This window comes from Mya arenaria, chromosome 9 (assembly GCF_026914265.1).
Source record: "Mya arenaria isolate MELC-2E11 chromosome 9, ASM2691426v1".
In the NCBI taxonomy this organism is placed as follows: Eukaryota; Metazoa; Mollusca; class Bivalvia; order Myida; family Myidae; genus Mya; species Mya arenaria.
The window spans coordinates 53,628,523-53,653,375 of NC_069130.1; the positions used below are offsets into that span (position 1 = coordinate 53,628,523).

General features: G+C 34.8%; 2 protein-coding genes across 3 annotated transcripts; one reads left to right on the plus strand and one right to left on the minus strand.

Annotated features, from left to right (window-relative positions):
• Nucleotides 1-6,489: 6,489 nt before the first annotated feature.
• Nucleotides 6,490-12,888, plus strand: LOC128202963 (uncharacterized). 2 transcript variants are annotated; one of them, XM_052904170.1, is made up of 5 exons: nucleotides 6,490-6,639; nucleotides 8,080-8,751; nucleotides 9,128-9,376; nucleotides 10,132-10,393; nucleotides 12,267-12,888. In XM_052904170.1, the coding sequence occupies exons 1-5, from the start codon at nucleotides 6,635-6,637 to the stop codon at nucleotides 12,459-12,461; spliced, it is 1,383 nt and encodes a 460-aa protein (XP_052760130.1). In that variant the 5' UTR covers nucleotides 6,490-6,634; the 3' UTR covers nucleotides 12,462-12,888. The 2 variants fall into 2 exon arrangements, with proteins under 2 accessions (XP_052760130.1, XP_052760131.1); XM_052904171.1 differs by having other exon boundaries at nucleotides 10,132-10,234.
• A 652-nt stretch (nucleotides 12,889-13,540) lies between these two features.
• LOC128202965 (uncharacterized) lies at nucleotides 13,541-24,424 on the minus strand. Its single transcript, XM_052904172.1, has 8 exons — nucleotides 24,404-24,424; nucleotides 24,014-24,112; nucleotides 23,361-23,429; nucleotides 22,197-22,334; nucleotides 19,914-20,361; nucleotides 18,978-19,149; nucleotides 18,038-18,235; nucleotides 13,541-16,851 (listed from the first exon to the last, which is right to left on the minus strand). Exons 3-8 carry the CDS (start codon nucleotides 23,426-23,428, stop codon nucleotides 16,565-16,567), a joined length of 1,311 nt encoding a protein of 436 aa, XP_052760132.1. The 5' UTR covers nucleotide 23,429; nucleotides 24,014-24,112; nucleotides 24,404-24,424; the 3' UTR covers nucleotides 13,541-16,564.
• Nucleotides 24,425-24,853: the final 429 nt, after the last annotated feature.

Sequence of the window (24,853 nt, forward strand, 5' to 3'; positions counted from 1 at the left end):
TCTTAATGAGCTTAATCAAGTCCTAATAAAGGTATTCAATCTCGTGAATATGATACATTTAGTGATTTAATATATGATAATTAGTCTTAATAGTGAGACAGTGTGTCGTAATTAGGAGATAATCAGGCCTGATCCCAATAGCATCTTATTACGGCATTTTATCTGTTCATTATGACTAAGTATCTCGTAATTAGGACCTCATTTATCCTAATTTTGACTCTCTATCTCCAAATTATGATTTGGTATATCCTAACTAGTACCTCACAGAAAGGTTATAGACTGTGGAAACAAAAGAGCTAGCGGAGCATAAGCATATAATGCGTCCATCGTTGAATACCGATGGTACTAGCCCCGTACTACCCATACGATGATGGCAGATCGTGAGGGTGTTCAACCAGGGCGTCCTGGTTTCCATTTTCAGTCCGGGCGTATGCGAATGGTCACCTGCAAGCCGGACAAGGTTGTTATTTTCTCCGAGTATACCCACACAATAACAACGACTCTATCGCGCACACTCGTGTCGACGAGAGTGACTGAGCATAAGTTAATAAAACTTTCCTCACAAGTGTTGTATATCAAATGATATGATACTACAAACATTGATGAGGCGTATGGTGCCCTCCATTTGTTGAAGCTACAAGCAGATGACAGTTGGAAATGAAAACTAGCATTTCTCGCGATTGTTAACAGAAAGTTATTAATGCTGAATCTCATAAAAAAGGTTATTCTCATATTATTTTGATAATGTTGACTAATTTGTTGAACTGTCCGAAATTTATCAACACTTTCATTTTCGTCATTTTTCGGTGGGTGCGAAATGCCTCACACATATCGTATGTTCAATCGGAAAAGATAAGAACAATTAAGATAAGATAAGATTTAACTTCAACACGGAACTATGAATTGACGGACCTGGTTTATAAGTCCGTGACTATAAGCTGTTGTCCGACACAACAAGATTATTCAATGACAATCAAACACATAAACAAACAAGCATCCTGTTAAAGGGGGAGTCGAATAAAATATTCAACACAAGAGAACAATTAAATTGATTAAAACATAAAACTGTCATAAAGATATTAGATAACATTCTTTTTACAAACTCTGTATAAACTCAAAAGCTTACATACTTAAAGGACAAGGCAGATTAGGCCTTTTGATTCAATTGTGCACTAAACACGTTATGTTAAAGGTTACTGAAAATCCGAACGACCCGTTTTAAGTGCACACGTACTATGTTTAAAGTAATTGTACTTGCGCCTGATCAGTCAACACAAATATTTCGTAACTGTTTTCAACGTGACTTTGATCGATGAAACCGTTTTCTTTATAATTTTCTCAGGCTTCAAGACGTTATCACGTATCAGTGTGACATTTTTACTGAGGTAAAAAAACGCATAGCTTGGCTATCAATGACGTTAAGTTCGAACAGATCAATGTCAGGGCGACCTGTTTTTTTGCTCTTTTATCTTGGACTTCCTATGCCATTTATAAATTTAGGTTAGGTCCTTCTTAATTTACATAATTATGTCATGATTCAGACGATAAATAACTACGTTACGACGAAGCATGAGAACAACGTTATTCAACCAAAATCGTATCTGTATAAATTTTGAACCTTCCCATGAGGAATAATTACATAACTCGCTAGTCCAAGTCATTGTCAAAATTCACATCACTATTTAGGTTAAATCAGGCCCTCGCAACATTGAATTCCATCATGATCTGTCCGTGATTGTCTGTCTGACTTGACTCTTATCCTAAGCTAAATACTCTTGGTGTTGTTCTATAGCTCTATCATGAGCGTGACATCGCCAGTACAAGTATCGATCTTGCGGACGAATGACCTTATTTTCTTAAAGGGACTTTCTGTGATGGAAATAGAAATGCAATACATGCGTGTCGATAAATAACAATTACAATCCAACAGAAGAGGGACTTTTAAATAGTTTGTTCAAGAGATTGACTCATGGTTTTAAACCGTTCGAGATGTTTTGTCAGCTGTGATTTTTACCATGTTTTGGCTTGTTTATTCAATCGTAGTTCTTGTTTGACGCATTTGTTGCTTTTATTTAGTGCAATTCCGACAACCTGCTATTTTCGGATTTATATGGTGTGTTCAATGCCAACGGCCTGATTAGAGGATGTAACAGTGTATTTCATATTTCTTTTCAAGCCAATAATATATTAATGGTATGAAAATGACAATTAGAGGTTAGATTTAGAGAATTACTTGGAGGTTATATGAGACTATTTTAATGATAAAAATGCAGTGAATTACGGACATTTAAACACCAACCTTCATATAAATAGCCTGGGTGTATGGTTACCTATACCATATTGGAAAGAAGAGCAAAATATATACAGTCATGGAATTAAAACACATGTATCATGCGTTTGCGACCATTGGTTCTGGTCGTCACAACCGGATACGATTACCACGTGGCCATACACTGAAATAGAAGACGACTGACTGTTATTAGATGAAATATCAAGTTCAATAAAATAGAGATCGTTAATTCCAGGCACAAAATAAACTAAATGCCAAACATCATTCATTGTGGTACAGGCCTTGTTGCATAAGTTTCCCCGAACTGATCAATAATTGCAATAAATCCCTCAAATTTCTTCAACCTCTTCCCGCACATTTAGATTTCAGTCGGAAATTTACTGCGAATCCGATTAAAATGCTTAGTATAGACTTTTTATTGCGTATGTTTAGAAATAAGAGCTTAAAGTTCAAGTATCACGCCCATTAATTGGCAAGAGTTGTTCACAGGAAGGGTAAGCAATACCACTGGTGACAATCTCAACGGATTCCTCATGCAATAGTCCCAAGGTCTTCGCTTCTCTAAATTAAAGCAGAGTAAGCATGTACAAATATGACCTATATAACAAAAATGTTTCCAAAATACATCATAAGATATACAAAGTCGTGTAGAAATAATTGCTTTCACTGCTGATAAAAACGTGTTCATAAAATTATATGCATTTTAATTTAAAGAATATATTTTGTAAGATAGCCTCTTAATGGAGAAAGAAAAAACTTCGAAAACCCCCTGAACTCTCTCTTGTTGATCCATGGAGTTTTGTGAAGTAGCGAAATACGACAATGACGTGGAGGTGACGCGCCAGGGCACGAGGCGAGAATCGATGACTCATAGTTTAAACATAACATGTTTGTACGTAATAGTTAGATGACATGAAGTAACGTATTAATGATCAAGAATGGGCGAAGTGAGTGCAGCCAACTAGCTCTGCTTAATCAAAAAAATATTTCTTCAGGTCATCCAGCTGTCTTAGAATTATACCTCATTGACTGACATATTGTCCAGTCAAGATCTCACGCAGGGGTTTTAAACACCCGCGATAGTTGAAATTCTTGATAATTAAGCCTAGTACTTATGGGATTGCCTACCTGCATTCTTATTGGCTGCAAATGTAGGTTGTATTCTAATGTATTGACTGATGTTTTCTCTGTATACCTCCGTATTACTACTATGAAACTATTATTTTTATTATAAGTCATAAACATGTATTACTTTTGCATTAATTGTGTTTGTTATCATTTTAAGTGCGTTTTACTAACACTTTATTAATTTAAAAGATTTGGTAATTTACATGAAATTGCACCATCAGTGGGCATTGAACGGAGGCTAAGAACGCGTCTTGAACGTCCCCGTACAGACAATGAGAACAATATATAATACGTTGTGAAAAGAAACACAGGTACGGGTTGGTTCATATGAATACGTCGCAACTATTATGATCATTCTTTTTGCATTATATTTTGTTGCAAAATATTAAATAATAATGTTTTAAGTACAATAAAAAATAAACATTTAAACTTAAAATTTACCTATCATATTTAGTATAGAAATGATTGTCTATTGATATAGAATTGACTCAGATAACTTACAATATCACAACTTGATATTATAAACATTATATATTATATTTTGTATTTTTGTCATCATATTTGCAACTTGCATAACTTCAGTAATTTCTTAAGCAAACACTTAATTCTTATTTTTGACTATTGTCACTACATTTTAGCACCTTTTTTGTTCTATGGTTTTGCTAATCATAAGAATTAGGCTTAAACACCTATGCAAGCCAGACAAGTTGTGATAAGCATATATTAGATCAAAGAAACAAAGATTATCTAAAGGAAACTCTTAATTCTAAGCTGAGTAAAACTCTTTAAGATGACAATGTCAGTTGTTGGCATCTCAGCCTCAAATTTAGTATTTAAACCCATGACTTCTCAGTCCAGGTTGTAAATTAACCTTGGACAATAAACATCGGAAGTCTTATTTGGGTAATTATCTTATTCACAGGTATGTGGTTTTACTCGGTTATTAGATTGTTATTTTATTTTTTACTTAAAAGCATGGAATTAAATTAAGTTCATTAAATAGGCTAAAATAAGTTATGTATATTGTTGTTACAATTATGTTGGAAATACATACTGTTGACTTTATAATTCACTTGTACTTTATATTAGTCATACAAGTTGTGTCTCTATTTACTACATTCATATTTATTGGTACCTTTCACATTGCTAAGCGTTGTTATTATCAATATTCCCCAAATATTGTTAATATTCTTAATTGTCACATATTAATGCATTAACATATAATAATGCTTATTTTCTTTAATATTTAGTTTATTATAATTTGTCATTTAACCATGGACAATAAACATCGTAAGTCTTATTTGGGTACTTGTCATCTTATTCACAGGGACGATCCCCCTCTAGCAATCTTCGCTGTGCCGTCTTCGGGTAGTAGTTGGTCCGACACCGAAATTAGCGTCATAATACAGTCTTAACTGGTTAACAACTCGACTTCCAATCTGCGTCGTAGTAAATAAAACACTGCGATATTACCGTAAACTAAATTGACCAAAGAGAGAGAAGTGAATCATCAATGGCTGTCTTGAAATTGTAGCTACTTCCCCTGCATCATTTGTATTTTTGACGATTATTAACAATCTGTTAAAATCAATAATAATGATATTTTAATCAATGTACAAAAACATACAAAGTGATATGGTTTTGGTTATCATTCACTTGCGTGTAAGTGTACGTGTTTGTTTTGTTGTTTTTAGCCTTTTTCTGGGGTATTCTTCGGGGGAGTGGGGGTAATGAATGAAAACGTGTGTACATTTGCATGCGAGTGATTGGGTGCGATTATACACTCGCCTAATTGACGGCATGTGGACATGTTCAGGTTCTTTGTTTATTTGATTTCAATGTTGGATGGGTAAATAGAAGTGTCCCCTCTCGTATTCATGAATGTACAGTTAGGGGCAATATTGAGAATTTATGATTTGTGTTAAGTAAATGCTTCAGGCAAATCACTTCTTTAAAATAAATTGAGAAGTTTAACTTAATGACATGATTGGGATGGTGCATAGTTGGGACGGAGTTCACCTTCCAATATCCATATGTCGGTTATTTGTCAGAAACGCAGATTATATAACCTTCACCGTTGGCAACCCTAACTAGAGAGTAACTACAATCAATCATGCTGAATAAGAATTTATTGTAATTGTTGCTGTTGCGTTGGAAAAAAACAACACATAGAGAGAACATTGTGTTGCGGGGTTTAATTCCATTCTGAGATGACTTTAGTTGATCACGTTCAGTGTATAGCGCTTGTAAGATCACGTTTTCTATTTTACTGAACATCGACCGTTTAATACATAATGACGCGCGGCAAGACCATAAGTGCCACAGTTCAAACTAATTCAAGTTGCTTCTATACTGATATTGGTCATAGTCGGTAAATGATTTATATTTGGTCAAGGACGCGATGACCTTAAGTTTAAATACGTTTCAGCCCACTCTTGCCTACGATCGTAAGAGTTATTGAATTTAACTCCGTATATTAAATGTCAATGTCAGTCGTGTAGTGTGACTGGTCCATTATATATTGGTAAACATATTGTCTACTCTTTTCTCTTCTGTCACGTTAAGTTCTGTTCTATGGAAGGGATTATCCGCCAGTTCACTCTTTATGCTTTATGACATTCTAACATACAATTCATTTCGTATGTTGCATTTTAGAATTGCATTTTTGCTGTTTCTCACTTGTGTTATTGATTAATATGCTGTTATTAAGCTGTTGTACTTGCTGACGTGACTCGAGTTCTTATTGAAATATGCGAACATTCAATTTACACTTCAGTTCTAAGGCTGTAAACATGCAAACTATGATTAGATATTTAATTTGCTAGCTTTCAAATATTCTTTCCTTTATTTGAATTTGCATTGTAAAATTAATTTGATACACATTTTATTCTTACAGTATTTCAATATTTATTTTACAAAAATCATGGTAATTTTAGTCGTATGCTGACATTGTGTATTATGTATTCGAAACAGCAGTTTGCATAGCACACTAAGAGTTTTTCAAAATTAATTAGTTTTGTGCGCTAGAATTGGCCCTTTTAAACGACGGGGGATAACTGGTAAAAATGTAAAAAATAATAACCGCTCCCTGAACCGGTGTTGACAAATTTGATACTACGAAAACTAATCCGATCATGTGGAGAACAACAAACAACAACACATTAACAATTAAGTATACATGACAAGGAAATAGGAAGACCTTGACTCTTTCCAACAATGAAGTATGTAGAAGTATCCAATCGCCAACATCGATTGTATTGTAAACGGGTACAATGATCATTTAATGATTTAAGCTAGGCTGCCGTTTTTCCTAAAGCCAGTAAAGGTTGTATGTATTTTCGGATAATTATTATTCCGGAAATTCGGTAGTCTAAGTATTCTAGTCAATTGTGTATGTGTTAGAGGCACATGCAATGAATACTGATGATTCCACTTGTGAAAATATAGGTGCATTATTTATGTGCAGAGTTGCAGGGGTAGGGTTTTTTCCTCATCATTGGGAAGGGGACAAGGCCTAGTCATTCTAAAATGCCGTCCAGGCCATCAGTAAAAAAAAAAGCCTGGAGGGCATTTTAGAATGACTAGGACAAGGCCCCACTTCGTTTTGGAGTAAAGTATCGCAAGTTTATTTATATATTGGAAAAAAAGCACAGCAGGGAAAGAAAATATCCTGGGGTTAGATTAAATTTCATTTTTTCACATGAGAGTTACTGTACCTTTGATGGCAGAATATGAGCAAGAATTATGATTTATATGACCAAATTAAGTCAATATTCTATTGTAAAAAGGATAGCAACAGTCTTTCACAATTATAGTTATGACATTTTCATTAAAATGCACTGCTCCTCCAAATATTGGAGTGGCAGTTGCCGCCCCAACTTGACACCGTTGTTCTGTATAGTATTATTATTGTATTACACTTGTCCACAATCAAAAATTTTACAAATGTTGTGTGCAAGGCCCATCTCCAGAGGTCAAGGATCAAATGGACGGGTGAAATGGCAAAACATGTACAAACATTTTTTAGTCAAATAACTTAAATTCATGGTAATAGTTTGCAATTTTTAACTTTTGACTGCCACTGGTAACCATAACTTGACAGAGCTACATATAAGGTTTTTCAGGAATTGGGTATTACCCAATGCCTTTTCAATGCATTGGGTATTTCTAATTTTTAATAGGGTTTTTGTCAAATGTGAATTGGGTTTTCTGTATGGTTTGAATATATTTTTCAACTGATAAATCAGGTTTTCAGAATTTTATTTGCTTTTTGTTACCATATGATTTTGAAAACTATTGCTTTGTTGCCAAAATTAATTAGTATAATAGTTCTTGTCTGTGCTCCAACTTCCGCATGCATGGACAAAAATTTAGTAATTTGTTTTACATACACATCACACTATCTCATAGTGAACATTGAAAATAAATTATTTAAAAGTGCATGAGGAAGTTGCAGAAAGGACATGATCTTTTACATCTTTTCACATTCACCTCTAAATATTGCCTTGACCTACAAAGTGGGATCTTGAGTGCAACATGTCATTTCAACAAGCTATATACATTTGTGTTAAGTTAGTGTTCTCGCTAGAATGCAGTTGAATAATTTAACATTGCTTATCATGAGCAAAATGCATTATGAACATTTTTATTCGTATTTTCAGTGTTGAGGAACAGCTATCCTGCATCAAAGATCTCTGCAGACAGAAGATACTGCATGTGATTCAGAGTTTAGAGAATGCCCGCACTCTCAACATTACTATAGAGCTACAAGAGATATTAAGATATTTGTTACAGTTATCCAGCTTAACTTGTATAAGAAGCTGTATAGTATTTGTTCAAGAAGCTCTTCAGATCCTAGAACAGTTACCAACAGAGAATGAAATTTCGGAAATAGAAGTTTGTAAAAGACAAGGTAGAAAATATGATATCCCTGGTGAAACACTGCAGTATCTAATTGAATCCGGACTGAGAGTAAAGGAAATTTCAGAATTACTTAATGTGAGTAAGAGAACAGTTGAGAGAAGAATGGAAGAGTTCAACCTGTCAATCAGACAGACTTATAGCAATTTATCTGACAATGATTTAAGGCAAGAGGTTGAAGAGCTCTGTTCCAGTTTTCCAAATGTTGGGTACAGAACTATTCAGAGTCTTCTTCTTTCACAAGGATTGAAGGTACAGGAGTTAAGAGTAAGGCAGGCTGTAAGAGAGTGTGATCCTTGTGGGGTTTTGTTTCGCAAAGTTTTCCTGACTTCATGTAGAATACAGAGAAGAACTTACTCTGTTAGTGGTCCTCAAGCCCTTTGGCATATTGATGGAAACCACAAGTTAATAAGGTTTGTTTTATGTCTCATACAATGTATTTAACCAATCACCATATTGATTTTCAAGCCACAATCTTTTTCTTATGAAAGCAGAAACACACATTGTTTTTCGAAGCTTATGAAAGTGAAAACAGATTTGGCTCAAAATTTCAAGTTACAAAAAATTGGTAATATATAAAAAGATATGCTTTTTAAAGTTCACATACTTGTTCTGGTAAATAAAAACCAATTTTGTGCATACAGAATGAGTATTGGATAACAAAAATAAGATACATTGCTATATCGAAAGAACTCTGAGTTAAAAAGCTAAATATTTTACTGACAAAACTTTAAACCAGTAGGGCACAATCTATTCCTTAGAATATGACTTTTTGTATTTGTTTTACAGATGGCGACTTGTTATACATGGAGGAATAGATGGTTACTCCAGGTTCCCAGTATATCTGAATGTCAGCAATAATAACAGAGCAGACACCGTTCTATATGCCTTTTTAGAGGCTGTACAGCAGTTTGGTTTGCCGAGAAGGGTCCGATCTGACAAGGGTGGTGAAAATGTCTTAGTGGCTGAGTACATGGTTGAACACCAACCAATAGTCAATAGACCATTTATTGCAGGGAGGTCTGTTCATAATCAAAGGTATGTCATGTATATGACACATTGTACTTATTATACCTATGCTTTACAAGGTCAAGTGGGGGCTATTTATATATATATAGGAATCATGCTGGTTGTCGTGTCCCATCTATTACATCCCTGCCTGTTGTGTCACATCCCACGTTATACAAGATAAGTGCAGTATGTCAACAATGAATGCTGAAACATTAAGGAAACTTGGCAAATGCATTCAGTGACACAACATAAATTACACAGAGAATTAAAATAACTCTGTCATGTCTTTGTCAAGAGTCATGTGTATGTCATTATAGATGCATGGGACATTGTCTACTTTAATCTTTGAACTAAGCCTGGGTATATTTTACTTCACCTTGCATGGATAATGGTATTGTTTCGAAATAGTCTTTCTTTTTTCAAATTTTCAATGAACTGCATTTTTGGGCATAAATTATTGCCTTGACCTGCATATTTATCCTGAAAATGTTTGTCTTGCATATCTGTTGAATAAGTCATGCACTTGTAAGATAAAATCTGTTGCTAAGGAAATCTTGTGTATATATAGGCAAACGCCAATAAATATCAGATTATGGTACTTCCAAAAACATGGCAAGGAAACATATTAAGACACTCTTATTATTTCTGATTTTTACCTCTTTTCAAATGATTGTTACTCACTTATAGCCACTGTATTGTAAGGTACCTTTTTGCCAGTTTGACATCATTTATGATTTTACAACTGCAATTTCAAATCATTTTGACATGTGTTTATGTTTAAGGATTGAAAGGTTGTGGAGAGAAGTGTGGGCTGGCGTCACAAGCTTGTACTATGCCATATTCTACGGCCTAGAAAATGAGGGTATCCTGGATCCCACCAGTGAGGTACACATAATGATGCTACACCTCGTCTTTGTTCCACGGATACAAACCCATTTAAACCGATTTGCAGAGGCACTGAGGCGGCGTCCACTTAGAACAGAGAACAACCGTACTCCTCTTCAACTGTGGATGACTTCTAGACATCCACCCACTAATGAACAGGCAAACCCACAGCAATATTGATTAAATAATAATTCTATTAGACTTTTCGAGCATTAATGTTGACACAATACAAAATTTAAAAAAATGATGTTTTGCAGGGTTCAAAATATATTGTTTAATGTTATATTGTAAAATGCTCTATCAAAATACCGTTCACGATAAATCCAGAATTACCCAACCGATTTCATTTATTTTGTGCACATAAATGAAAATATGAATGACATATTTTAGCAGAGTTCAGACAAAATGTTGACAGATAAAAAGCTGATGGACAGAAAGGCATTTTACAGGGGGTCTGAAATGACTAATAAGCAGTTCCATTTGTATTATAATCAAGCACTTGTATGCTTAAAACCTATTTTAAGCTCTTCCATGCTCATAGCCATTGTCTGTTGTCATCGACTTGAATGCCAACACTGCTTGTTAACACTAGAGATCTAAGCAATTATCAGACCTTCATCAACCTTGCTGAGTATGTTTGATTCTTTAAAGTTGCACTCTCACAGATTGATCGTTTTGAAAACTTATTTAGTTTTTGTCTTTGAATGAGCCAATTTTTACAAAAGTATCTTGAAACCAGTGATATAAGATTGAAACCAGTGATATAAGACTGCTGACAAAAGATCAGATTGCAGTTGTTCATATTTACATTTGAAAATTTGTTTTAAGGCTAAAATCGTTACTAACGCTTTAAGAAAAACGAAATTTTGCACAGTTTTCCAAACATTTGAGATATGTTCTACTGCAAGTTATCTTATATGACTGAATTGAAAAAATCAGCTGATTCTGAGACTAAAAAATAAAAACATGTCAAAACTGTCTGATAATCAGTGAGAGTGCAGCTTTAAAATCTAGTTCACTTTTGAAATTTTGTCACATGGGCTCAAAAAACATTGGCACTTGGTGAATCTTGAAAACATACATGTTAATATTCTAGAGGTCACATTTTTATGTGATCTTTGCCTCAGTGATATCTAGATAAATTTCAAAACTGTGTCATTAAGGGTTAAAAATATGGTCACTCTGAAATCCTGGAAAAAACATGTGAATGATGTAGAGGTCACATTTTTTATCCATCTTCATGTCACTTGGTCAGTGTTTCTCTCAAATCAAATCTAGGACAAGTTTGAAATTGAGTCATGTTTGGTCAAAACCTAGGATACTAGGTAAAGCTCGTAAAATATGTGTGAACATTGGTAGAGCAATTTTGAAATTTTGTCAGAGTGTTTGCCTCTATAAAGTCTAAGTCAAGTTTAAAGCTTGGATCAAAATCTCAGTTCCTAAATGCAAGATGTTGAAGTTAAAGTTTTGATTTTTTTCTTTGTGGTGCACTGTAACTCCTTTATAGCACTATATTTTTGGTCTAAGAATGCCCATAACGTAATAAAGGGTTTGTTATAATTTATGACTGTTAGATAAAAGGGGTCTTATTTCGGAAATACAATTATACCAATTGATGGTGGTTTCTTATAATACCACTTCTCATCTACTATTTCTAAAATTGAAATCTGGAATAGTTTTGGAGATAGCGCTTTGAATATTGTAAGTCTTCAGCTTTAGTCAATAATATAATCCAGGCTCTGTTTTAAAGATATTATTTCCAAACTTCATGTGTTTCATCTTTACTTGTAAGTTTAAAATTCCTACATGTAAGATATTAAAGCTCAAAGCTTTCATTTTGTGCCCAATCTGTTACAGCACGCATCATGCTTTTGCTGAAAGTCATATGTCGTTCATACGCACATGAGCCCTGAAAAAAAAGCAACATTGAAGATAGTATCTTGTTTGTACATACCATATAATTGTTTGTTCATACATGTCCATATATACGGCACATATAACTGACTGTTCTCTATCTTGTCTGGTATTGCAGGTCGATACAGATGTTTATGGTATAGACTACAACCCAGAGACAGTGTTATTCCACCAGGAATCAGTTGAAGTTCCAGCTACCATGGAAATAGGCGATGATCACAGACAGCGGATACAAGATATTCTTCAAAAAGATTCAAACAACTTAGGTGTTGATATTTACAAAGAAATACTGGAATTTTGGACTGTAAATTGATTTAAGTGCACTGTTTCTAAGGGGAATTTAATATTCTCAAAGAATGATACGATTCTGTCAATAATTAAATGTATAAAAAGAAGATGAAACATTTGGACACCTAACCCCTTTGTATATTTTGACTGAGTTTGATGACTTTGGAAATTGGTTAAATTTGTATTTGAGTTAATGTCATAAGGACATCAGTCAACATCACAGAGTTCAAGCCTATATTTTATAGACAAAATTTGCTTCAAGTGATGGACTCATAAATGCAACCATTATTATTATGTAAAGAGAAATATGTTGGCTATCAGATTATGCCAGTAATAGTTCTGTATCAGTTTTCATGTAGTCAAAATGTTCAATTTACAAAAGGAAGGGGTCCAAATTATGAAACAGTTGATGTTATGTTTTTAAAGAAATAATTAAAGCATTGCAATATTAATCTTTTATACTTACAGTTTCAACTAAAAACACTGTATATTGTCATTCATAATAGAAAATGCTTTTTTTATGAAGATATTCGGGAAAAAAATGACCGGTTATTATTATACATGTATATTTATGCTCAACATGATTATAAATCCTAACACATGTTTGTAGTGTTTTGATAGATTTGTGAGAGTATTAAGCATTTAAATGCCTATTGAACAGTATTTAGTTATTAAAGTGTTTATCCAAGAGAACAATGGAAATACAGCAACATTTTAATTGTAAAGTTGCCTTTCAAAATTAATTATCTAGTTTTTAAACATGCATATTTTATGCTTGCTTATTAGCTGTGCTGAGCACAAAGTGCTCAAGGGTGAGCTATTGTTGTCAGCTGTTGTCCAATGTCATGCATCCAACAAAAATTTATTTCAAACGACATCTACTTAAGCCACTCCATCTAAATCACAGGACCTTTGTTCTTCAAACTTTACATAAATGTTTCGTTGATGGTACTTTTTCAAAGTTATTTAACAGCTCCACTTGGCTCCACATACATGTAGGGGCTGCTAGAGCAAAAAATAGAAAAGTGTTTGACTGCATCTCCTAAACCGTGGTTTGATTTAGATTATTTCATAGAAATGGTCCATTGGTGACCCTCCAACAAGATTGTTCAAAATAAAATAATTTGTAAAAAAACATGGCCAACAGGGGGCAGCGCCCCTATTTCTTATATGTACATATATATAGTAGAAACTTAAAAAATCTTTACAGAAACTACCAATTTACCTGTACATGCCATAGAAGCATCATTTTAATTAGATCTTCTTGAAATTTTGTGTTTATGATTTTCTAAACATGTTTGAAAACATGGACACCAGGTCAAATATTGAGTTTCTGATCAATATCTTTTGAAAAGTGAACTAATTTCAATCATATTTTGCACAAAGATGCCAATCTATTTTTTTTCTCTGCCCGAAAAGGCCACTCTAAAATAACAATTGAGAGTCTGTCAAGATTTACACAGTTGGAAAATGATTTTGGTCTAGACTTTCTCATAATTCCCATAATTCATTTGAACCTTAACATGAGAAAATCAACTGAACGTTTGTGCCCATTTTGTAGAGCTATATTGAATAATGCCTGTGCAGAGTTCTCACAGCTTCCTGTAGGAAACTTCAGTGACTGAACCGAGGGTCACGTAACTGAGCAAACATGTAGGCAGATTCCGGTGTACATTTTCGATTATAATAAGTTGGAATTCTCACATTCCCTAAAAAGTTCCACATCATACAAGGAATCGATTGAAAGGTCCCTTGACTTATGTAAGAATGAGTGTAATAAAGGTCTGGTAATTATTTTTTTCAGAATTTAATTTAATGGTAGGCTTTTACAAACATTAAAGCACAAGGCTTGACTAACTTTAAGTTAATAATAAGGCAGAGGGTTAAGATATATGATTGAACATAAAATTCCAGGCCAAAGAAATTAAAGTTCTGACTTCCAGTTATAAGATCTATGACAATGCAAAACGTAATTTCTCAGAAATATCAATTTATTGTGAATTATTTTAAGCAGAATATCGCCTAGGTTCATAACATCATATTTCAATTTTACAACATGATTTAAGCATAAATGTGACTGAAATAATACAACATTATACAAACTATAACCCGGGCCTGGACCCTTCAAGTATTGAACAAAATTTACTGGTAAATGTGTCATAGTTACACCTTAAAACATTATAATATAACTATTTTTTTGTATTATCTGAAAGGCAGTAGAAATAAATTAATATATTTTTAGTCGTTTTAGATAATTTTGTACGGATTTTACACATTGAGTGATACATAAATCAGACAAATGTCTTTCTAAACCCAAAATTCTCCATGAAATTGTTGATGATGTGATGTCATTAATTTTATCTTCAAAGTTTACACAATATATGTGGTCGATGATACATGCTAAGTTTCAAGTAATTCAATTACATATTTATTGTATCATCTTGATTTTCCTCCAAAATAAAACTGTTTCAGTTGAAGGGTTGAACTTATCTTTTTCTCGTCTAATACAGATTACTGTATTTGAAAAATAATTTATTTGAAAATGACTGCTAATTAGTGGAAGACTATAAGTATCTCCCATGGCCGAGAGTGTAAGATAGGATCATTCCGACCCGAGCGTAGGGTCGGGATGAAACTATCTTACACGACTGGCTATGGTAGATGCTTTTTCTCCCACCTCAGTTAAACAAAATTAATTAAAAATGTATTTTTTGCTGGAACTCTTTTGTGCTTAGTGAAAATAATTGCGTATGGATATGCGATAGCACGTGGTAGTCATGGATACGCGCGCAGTGATCAAGTTGATATTAATAGTCAAATCGGTATTTTTAAATAGTTCTAAGGAAAATGAAGCATTATTTCTTGAATGGTGCGTAAAAACTATTTTATGGTGACATTTGAAGCGAGAAATAATTAATAAGCGTTCTAAATATTACCATAAGACAAGATTTCCTTGATGCTACTGACGACAGTCTTCAACAAGGGAGGTTATTATAATGTGGTGACCATTAAAAAGGAGTTCCATACGGGCATTTTATCTTCGCCCGTGGGCAAGATAAGAATATCTAGCATGGTTAAATTATTGGATCTACTTATCTGAGGTGGGAGAAATCCACAGCTTAAACACTTATCTACAGACACTACATAAGTGATGTCGTGAAACTGTGTAGGTATTTTTTCCTTCATGCTTGAATGAATACATATTATGATTATATCACTGTTAGTGATTATATCACTGTTAGGAACCACTGCTATGTGCTAATATTAATTTTGAAAAGTTATGACTATTTTACAATAAAGCTTGTTAAAGTCAGACATCAAACAAGAGCTGTCACAGTATGTGACGAATGCCCCCGAATGTGACATTGACCTATGAACAAGGTCAGTACATGAAAAGTTAAAGATCAAACAATTACATATGGCAAGTTATTTTAAATTGCCTCTGAACATAAAAAAATACCACCCATACTTGACAACTTACATTCTTATGTCCTTATATTCAGCATTCCATTGTGAATAAACACTAACTGTATCTTTCACCTTAGAGGTAGGGACATGGGCCTTGCACATGACACGTAGACTTGGTATGTCGAACACATGTGGCAAGTTATTTTATAATCTGTCCATACAAGAAAAAGTTACAGCCCGGACATAACAACCAATACTCTGTATCCTTATATACAGCACTCCATTGTGAATAACCACCTGACCTTGACCTTAGAGGTAGGGACACGGGTCTTGCACCCAACACGTCGTCTTAGTATGCCGAACACATGTGGCAAGTTATTTTAAAATCTGTCCATACAAGGGAAAGTTACAGCCTGGACACACGGACGGACGGACGGTGTGATTTTAATATGCCCACCTTCGGGGGCATAAAAATAACTTTGGCTATAACTGAAAGTGATTAATACAACAATAGCAACAACAATGGGCCAAATGTCTAATTTCTAAGGCCTGTGGTTTCAATAAAGTGTTGTAATATTATTTCCAAAACATGACTTTAACACACTACACCGTGCCCTCTAAAAGGTCCTTTACACAAGATATAGTTTCCAAAATAAAACCTTTAATTACCTCACCAGCCTCTGCTGGGGCTCTAAACATATAGATCTGCTAAATTAACATTTATTCACGTCCAAAGCCATATGATCCAACAATGACATTTTTCATCAGTTCTTCAAATGAACTATAGTTCTTTATCACTGATAATTTGCTGAAGTTTATTGAAGGGGCACATGTGTTTACAGTTGTAAGATAATCACTTTTGTGATCAAAGGTTATTATTCCCTCTGTAATACAGCTTGGGAGAGCTGGGCATCCAATCAGTGCTTGAAGGAGATGTCCTGTGTTGAGGTTTACTTCAGATGAGGACCCAGTTTCAGCATCGATGCTAATGCATGAAATTTTCCCTCCTGGAATATACAAAAAAGGAAAAAATACTGATAATGAAATGAAAAACATACTGTACCGGGGTATTTGCTGCCATTGTTAGGACACTAATAATATTGATATGGGTGTTTCTAGAAGCAGATGGAATACATGTAAAACTGTCCAAACACATAAAACACTTTTCTTACTATTAGTGGTTATTATTAGAACATAAATGGCAAAGTTAAGATTTAAAATGCCAAAATTAATCATATTTTGAAATTGAATTGAACTACACCTATATTGGATTAATACCCTGATCATTCTGCGTTGTTGGAACAGTGTTTTTTAATATAAAGATAAGTACTGTTTTTTTTCTAATAATTGGATTTAATTTGACCATAAAGCTTCAATAATCATAATTTAGAGGTTGACTCCATACTCACTATGTCATTTGAAAATCAAGAAGGCTTTTTTCAGGACAACTTTGTAAAAATCACTCGTGTGTTTAATTACATTTTCTGTCTTAGTGGAATGAGTGTGGTATGCATTCACAGACAGGTCTTCATTATATATATATTGACTATTTCTATTACCCAAATTAAAACCCATGTTTCAATCTGAACATAAAAAAATAATAATTAAACCATGGCCTTTATGTGCAACTTTGGCCAGTAACCTACAGACATGATTGTACTCATGGTGAGCATTTACACATAGCCAAGTTAATGCCTGGACAAGCCGAACTAGAAGGAACTTAGACTAATCTTATCAACTCCAATTTTGCTCAGGTGAGCTTATAATATGTGTGTTACTCTTCAAAACATGGTTTAAGAACTTTTTTCTCAGTAAATCTGTTGTAGGAGCTCAGAAAGTTAATCAAAACAACAACTACAAAGTAACACTAAACAGTATGCCAGGGGAGATTACTCAATAAACATGCATGATAGGATTATGGTTCTTGTGCACTGCAGGACGCCACAAATGGATACATACGTGACTATCTCAAATATATTTTTAGCCTCGTAAGAGCAATTTAGCCTCCTAAGAGTTCCTAATGAACTGTATATATTGTTTTCCTAGCCACCCAAGTACCCATTTTTCAGCTCCGACAGACAAAGCAGCAACTAAATCTTGTCAAATACCAAACCAACAAGTCATAGTGACTTTATGCCTAGTAAACTACAAAATCACCTTTGGTGTATAGTAACGGCTACAAGTGATACATACGTTCAAGTTTCTTCAGGAACTGGTGAAAGTTGCATAGAATTACTTCTTCATCTTCTTTTTCTGCTTTATCGGAAGAAAATACAGGCTTAAAAAAACCTTTGATGGTCAAGCTGTCCACATGCTCTGTCTGCATAAGGTAACTGTATGCCTTCTCCGGACATTTCCGCAACATGTCTAGCATGCCATGAAGTTTGAGACCTGAAACAATTAGGGTAAGAAGATTTGTAAAACTTAAATTTTCCTATGGGTATCTCTGTGCTCCAAACCATGAGTCATATGCTTTAATTTTAAATAATTATTATTAGAATATTGTTATTAGCAAAACTGACATTACTGAATTATTGTAAAGCTTCATATTTTAACTTCTAAAGAAGAATTCAAATAAACCACCAGGAGGGCCAATATTGCCCTAAATCGCTAACCTGCTTAAAATGACCAAATCGTGAGTGGTTACTTAAGGAAGTTGCTGCTTGCTAAGGAAGTTAGTGGTTGATAATTGATTTTAACGGTCGTTTGTTAAGGGAAATCAATAATATTGCTAGGGACATCGAGACGATGTCAGCTGGTTATTCTAGGGATGTAAGGAGCTGCCGAAGATTTCTGTGATGGCAGACAGTGGACTGCTATGGTAGTCAAATGTCCCTAAGGAGTCCACAAGTTTATTAAGTGTATCTGTTAACGCACCAGTCCTATAGATTTTAACAATCTTTACTTAAAACAGTGGAACAATTTTAGTGGGGTCAAATAGCTCAATACACAGATGCTCAGTCTTAAGGCAGACACACAGTGCCAGAGCTTGGTATTCCTTACACCTGTATATGAGTAGCAGTGCAAAGAAGCTGGCCAAGATAATGCAATATTGCAACTATAATATACAATAATTAATCTACACTGAACACATTATCCACAAATATTTAGGGGAAAACACAAATACACATACCTTCCACAAACTGCAGTAGACTTGGAATAAATCGGTTGAACAAGTAATAGCTCTTCATCGCAGACACAGCATTTTGTCTGCTTTCTACTGACAAGACTTTTCTAAAACCACAGGCTTCCAGCAGATCCCCATATTTCTCTATCATCTGGTTGCAATCAACTGAATCCGAAATCTGTGAATAGCAAAGTATTTGCATGTATTTATATATAAGAGATTAATTTCATTTAAACCATACATGCCATATCCCCCGGCAGGGGGAAAAATCCCCCGGAATTTCTACCCATCCCCTGGTCCCCCGTCGGGGGATCCATATCCCCTGGAATTAAAAAAAAAAAAATGTTTAAAAACTTGCTTCAGGTTGACAGTGGAAAGCATCAATAATATTATGAGTGTGAAATTCCATGAAGGACCATGATGACTTTGTCCAAAAATTATTGTAATTTGAATGTATTTCTGTATTTATTCTTATATTATAAATGCAGATATTGCGCAAATTTTCGTCGTGTAAAAATCCCCTGGTATAATATCAAAATCCCCTGGAATTCAGACCAAAATCCCCTGGGAAGCCTCTCAGAAATATGGCATGTATGTTTAAACAGTAATTATTACAAAAACAGAATAACATGAAGTGTACCATGACATTCCTTTAGGTTATAGACAACCAAATAAAATTGTATAGTCACTTCCTTATTGGTGTTGTTTGCCCTATGCCAGAAATGTGTCAATAGTACATAGACACCCCAACTTCTGAATATTGCCAAAGAAGCAAGGGCAATTATAACTTATGTAGTTGATGAGTGTGCATGGAAATAACTTAATAAATAACTTACAGTTTTTTTCAGAGCACTAGCCTATTCCGTCTGGTAACAGAGCACAACAACTAGCCTGAAAGCTTTTTATTTAAGCCTAAAAATACCATTTAAAAATATATTTTACCTCTTGTATAGCTGAGACAGCATCCAATCGGCCAAGTTGATCTACAGGTATATCTGTTATACCTGTGGTTCTTCCACTGACAATGTAGTCCACAACATGTTTCATGAGATTCCTTGGTCCTGGATGGCCACTTAAAATGCCCATTGTAACCATTTGTCCCATTAAGAAGTAATGCTTTTTTTCAAGTAATTGTGCATCAAAGCTGAGAACACTGTTCTCAAAAACAGGGGAATGGTCATAAAGCAATGTTAAGAACTCTCTCGTCAATCCGCCGGAGTCCAAACCTTCTTCCCCTATGAATGTTATACAAAACTTCCTGTTCCATTCTTCTTCTGGCGCTTGCTCAATTTCTTCCATGGCCTGCTGGACAAGCATTCTTCGGATTACTGATATGTCCCAGAGCTTCTCCCCATTCAGAGTCTTTGATGACAAATAATCATCAAATGAGCTGCAATGATACAAATGAAGAAGTGTGACATCAGTGATTTTTTTACCTCTGCGTCCTGCGTCCTGGTTCTAAGAAAAAAGATATTTTAAGTTGAATACCAAGAGCCATAAATCTTACAATATTTCAGTTCTTATTTTATAACATGTAAAGAAAAAGCACATTGTCACTGTAACTAAGTGTATGAATTTTGAAGACGATCTCTTCAGTGGTTTAAGTTATTAGGAAAAAACTTGAAATGTGTAATTTAACAAAAGTTGCAAAGGGCCATATATCTTAAAATATTAAAGTTGGAAGTATATTACTTGCCATGAAGGAGCACATTGTTCCTATGAGTAAGTGTATTAAGTTTGCAGATGATATTTTCTATGGTTGTAGTAAAATTATTAAGACTAGATGCCAACAGGCGAAATGTCGAGCCCGTTGAAAGAGCCTTTGACACAGACATAATGCTCTTCCATGCAATTGCACCAGTTGAACAATAAGCAGTTATATATATAATATATATATATATAATAAGTATTATGAGGTGCACTTTTATGTAATTTAGAAAGTGCATTTCTTTATTTAGACGCAAAGGTCTAAATATAGAGAAGAATCTCTATTATCAACCAATTAAGTAGAGGTGCACTTCAAAATTTAGACCTGCACCTCTGTCTCATAAATTTTGACCCAAGCGTGACCTTTGAGGTACAGACCTGGGTCTTATGCGCGACACGCTGCCTCATGATGGGGAGCCTTCAGAGAAAGTTTTTTGAATATCCTATAATGCATAATCACGACACAGCCTGGACAAGGTTCAGTACTCATTCAAACTTTTGACCTAAGCATGACCTTGACCTTTGAGGTACAGAACTTGGTCTTGTGCGTGAAAAGCCGCCTCATCATCGAGAACCTTCATGGAAAGTTTATTTCAAAATCCTTTAATGCATAGTCAAGATACAGCCTGGACAAGGTTCAGTACTCATTTCAACATTTGACCTAATTGTGACCTTGACCTTTGAGGTACAGGCTTGGGTCTTGTGCGCGACAAGCCGCCTCATGATGGGGAACCTTCATGGAAAGTTTCTTTCAAAATCCTTTAATGCATGGTCAAGAAACAGCCCGTACAAGGTTCAGTACTCATTTCAACATTTGACCTAAGTGTGACCTTGACCTTTGAGGTACAGACCTGGGTCTTGTGAGCGACAAGCCGCCTCATCATGGGGAACCTTCATGGAAAGTTTTTTGAAAATCCTAAAATGCATGGTCAAGATACAGCCCGGACAAGGTTCAGTCCGGATGGACGGACGCACGCACACACATACACGGAACCGGCATTGTGACAACTATGTCTCGCTCACCACAAGAGGGCTCGACAAAAAAAAGAGGAAAATGTTGATGAACTGATAGACGAATGGACAGACAGGGTGATTACTATAGGGCACTTGCATTTCTTTGCGGGCCCTAACTAGCATGTAGTTTCAAGCAAAACTTGAACCAGAACTTATGAGTTGAAAAGTAAACAAAACGATACTTGAAATAAATGCAAAATAGAGTTATCTAACTTAAAATATTAAAGCTGGTGTGCAGATTGGGAAGGCTTTTAAAAAGATATAGATTTGAGTGTAGTTTCAGACAGAATCTTAACCAGAGGTTTTAATTTGAAACTTAAAGGGTCGTAACTTTATCCAAATGTTATTAAATATATAGAATACTGTCAGTAAATACTGATTTTCATTTTACAATCTAATTACTACAGGACATGAATTATTAGATTTGGCCGACTGTAAAACTATCATCATGTGGTTTGATCTTTAGCACCAGAAATAAATTCAGTGTATTGTTTTAAGGCTTACTTGAACACATGTTTAGCTTCAGCTTCCCCTGACTGGCAAACTTCATCAGACTGGCAACAAACATCAGCGTGCTCTGGTAACAATTCTATCGGGAAGATTTTATCACAAACTGGACATACACCAGACTCAGTCTCTTTCCTGAAATATTTATGAAACATGATATTCACTCTGTTTGAAAGCTAACAAAATGGTGAAATAAAACATCTGCATGTACATAACAATTTTAGATGAATTCACCCAAAACATGAAAAAATAAGACAAGAGGGCAAATGAGTGAACGCCAACACACTTTACATAATAAATTTTCAAAACGACAACTTCAAATGCAATGAAGAATGTTGGATTTTGGGCAGGAATTGTCCTCCATATACCTGTCTTCCTCATTGTTTTTATGCCTCTAAACCTGTGTGCCAAATTTCATTGCAATATCACTAGTCATACTCGAAATATTTAACTTTGTTTAATGAGTGACAGGACGGAACGGCGCGGGATGTGACGGACGTGACATGTCAACATGGGTGATTCTTACATGTATACTTCGTAAAGCAGGGGTACAATAACAGAGAACAGAATGACAATTGTTTTATAATATCACCATCCTGGAGCATGAACTGTAACAGTCAACAGAACATAAACTTCAACATAAACTATAACAATATAGTTACTGTGAAAATGGACTTCCAGGGCAGCTGCTGGCACTCTGGAAAAATTGTGCATAATGCTACACAATATCAATGTAAAGATACATGATTACCTCTTCAGGTTTCCAAAATATTACCAGACACAACATTTACTGGCATAACACGATTTTGCATTAAAAATTCCAAAGCCTCAGGCAAACATTTCATATATTTCTATAAAAAGTGTTTTGGCTCTACGTCTGCAACATCTAATTCCCCCCATTAGTTTCATTGATTTCCTAGATATAAGATCAAAATGTATAAGAAAGGAAGGCAAAACAGGTCAATTTTTAGGACATCACTAAAGATGTTAGGAAAAAAATTCAAGAGTGAAGCTACATTAATTAGTAGTTTGCAATACTCTACCCATGATCCTAGTTTCATGTCTATTACATGTATCTTCTAAAACTCTACCAAGTAACATTACATTTTGTAGTCCACAAACTTTTTGATCACCCTTCATATATATGTATTAAATACTTACACAAGCAAATTGGCACACTGGTGTCTGTATAACATTTCTCTTCTTGGGAAATGGTGGTAGAACTTCATCCTGAAGTTAATACAAAACTAAGTTGTTTATACACAAAAACATATTGCACCCCCCTCAGCTATAACCTTGACCTTAAGATCATGCGGATGGTTTATGGGTTCTGCTTGGATGGTTAATGGGTTCTGTACATCGTCTTGATGAGGTAAATATTTGACAAGTTTCATGAAAATCCTTCAAGGGGTTTAGGAGAAATTGAGTGGACAAGAAATCCAAGGCTCAGGCCTTTGACCCTCAGCTGTATTCCTGACCCTGAACTGGTGCGTTGGTTCATTGGTTCTGCACATCGTCTTTATGAGCTATTTTGGGAGTTCCATAAAGTTTGGCAAGTCCCACATTTAGTAATCATAGTTAATTGGTTCTTTTATAATGTGTGCTCAACTTCTGCAGACACTGAAATATGGTCTTCAAAGCTCTAGTAGGAGAACCTTTGGCTGATCATATGAATATTAATTAATCACTAGTAAAATTTTAAGCAAGAATGAATGTTTTAAGCAAGAATGAATGTTATACATGCGAAAATGTAATGTTTAAGTGGTTCAAATGCCCTGGGATTATTGTGAGGATTTTAAGTAAACATAATTCACCTCCTCTGTAACTCCACAAGTCACAGCATGCTCCCTAAGTAGTCTCAGAGGAATCATCATGTGACATCGAATGCACTCTTCCTGAATACCATCATCATCCTAAAATAACACAATGTCTTTAGCCATAATTCACTTAAATTAAAAGTACAATTTAGTGTGCAAACACAGAAAAAACTGCATTTTTCATAGACCAAGTCTCATAACATTTTGTCTCGCCTTCTGGTTAAATCTGGCAAATAATCAAGGTTATCCAAGATCAAAATCATACACATATTAACTGTATATCATAATGGATTGGATCAATGCAGAAATTAAGTAAGAAGTCTGTATAACAATATCTATTACTAAGGATTGTTTGGAGACAAATCCCTTATAATTATGTTTACTTACAGTGAATTCTTGTCCTTCCAGAGACAGATTATTTTGTATAGGTCGTATATAGCAGACTGCCTGACCAAGGTTACTTTGATTCGACAGGAAGTTTACAGTATAGCCACCAGGAGGCACACTTATCACTTCCAAGTCGCATCGGCTCCGTGCCTGGGTCCTCAATAACTCAAATCCTCCAATTCCACTCAACTTGGGGTACTGCTCCTCCAACTGACTCTTCAGATACGTGGCATCATCATTTTTTTCAAATGATATTTTTTTTTCACCCAAGTTGGCTTTATACAGCCTGTCTTTTTCTTCTCGGGTAGGTGCAACATTCTAAATGAAACAATAGGAAAAGGTAAACTGTAGTGATACATATATGTCCACCATTAAAGCTATCATTCTGAATATGTTGGTTTAACTAGATGAACACTTCTATCACCTGCATTTTCCAACAAAAAATCACTG

What these genes read in the sequence shown, in the direction of transcription:
- LOC128202963 (XM_052904170.1), top strand. An exon ending in GGAAACCACAAGTTAATAAG is followed by an intron (nt 8,752 to 9,127) that starts GTTTGTTTTATG and finishes TTTGTTTTACAG; the next exon opens with ATGGCGACTTGTTATACATG. An exon ending in ATCCACCCACTAATGAACAG is followed by an intron (nt 10,394 to 12,266) that starts GCAAACCCACAG and finishes CTGGTATTGCAG; the next exon opens with GTCGATACAGATGTTTATGG.
- LOC128202965 (XM_052904172.1), bottom strand. Translation starts at nt 23,428, where the DNA reads ATGAAGTTCTACCACCATTTCCCAAGAAGAGAAATGTTATACAGACAC. An exon ending in CTGTCTCAGCTATACAAGAG is followed by an intron (nt 19,150 to 19,913) that starts GTAAAATATATT and finishes TGCTATTCACAG; the next exon opens with ATTTCGGATTCAGTTGATTG. An exon ending in GTTCCTGAAGAAACTTGAAC is followed by an intron (nt 16,852 to 18,037) that starts GTATGTATCACT and finishes TGTATATTCCAG; the next exon opens with GAGGGAAAATTTCATGCATT.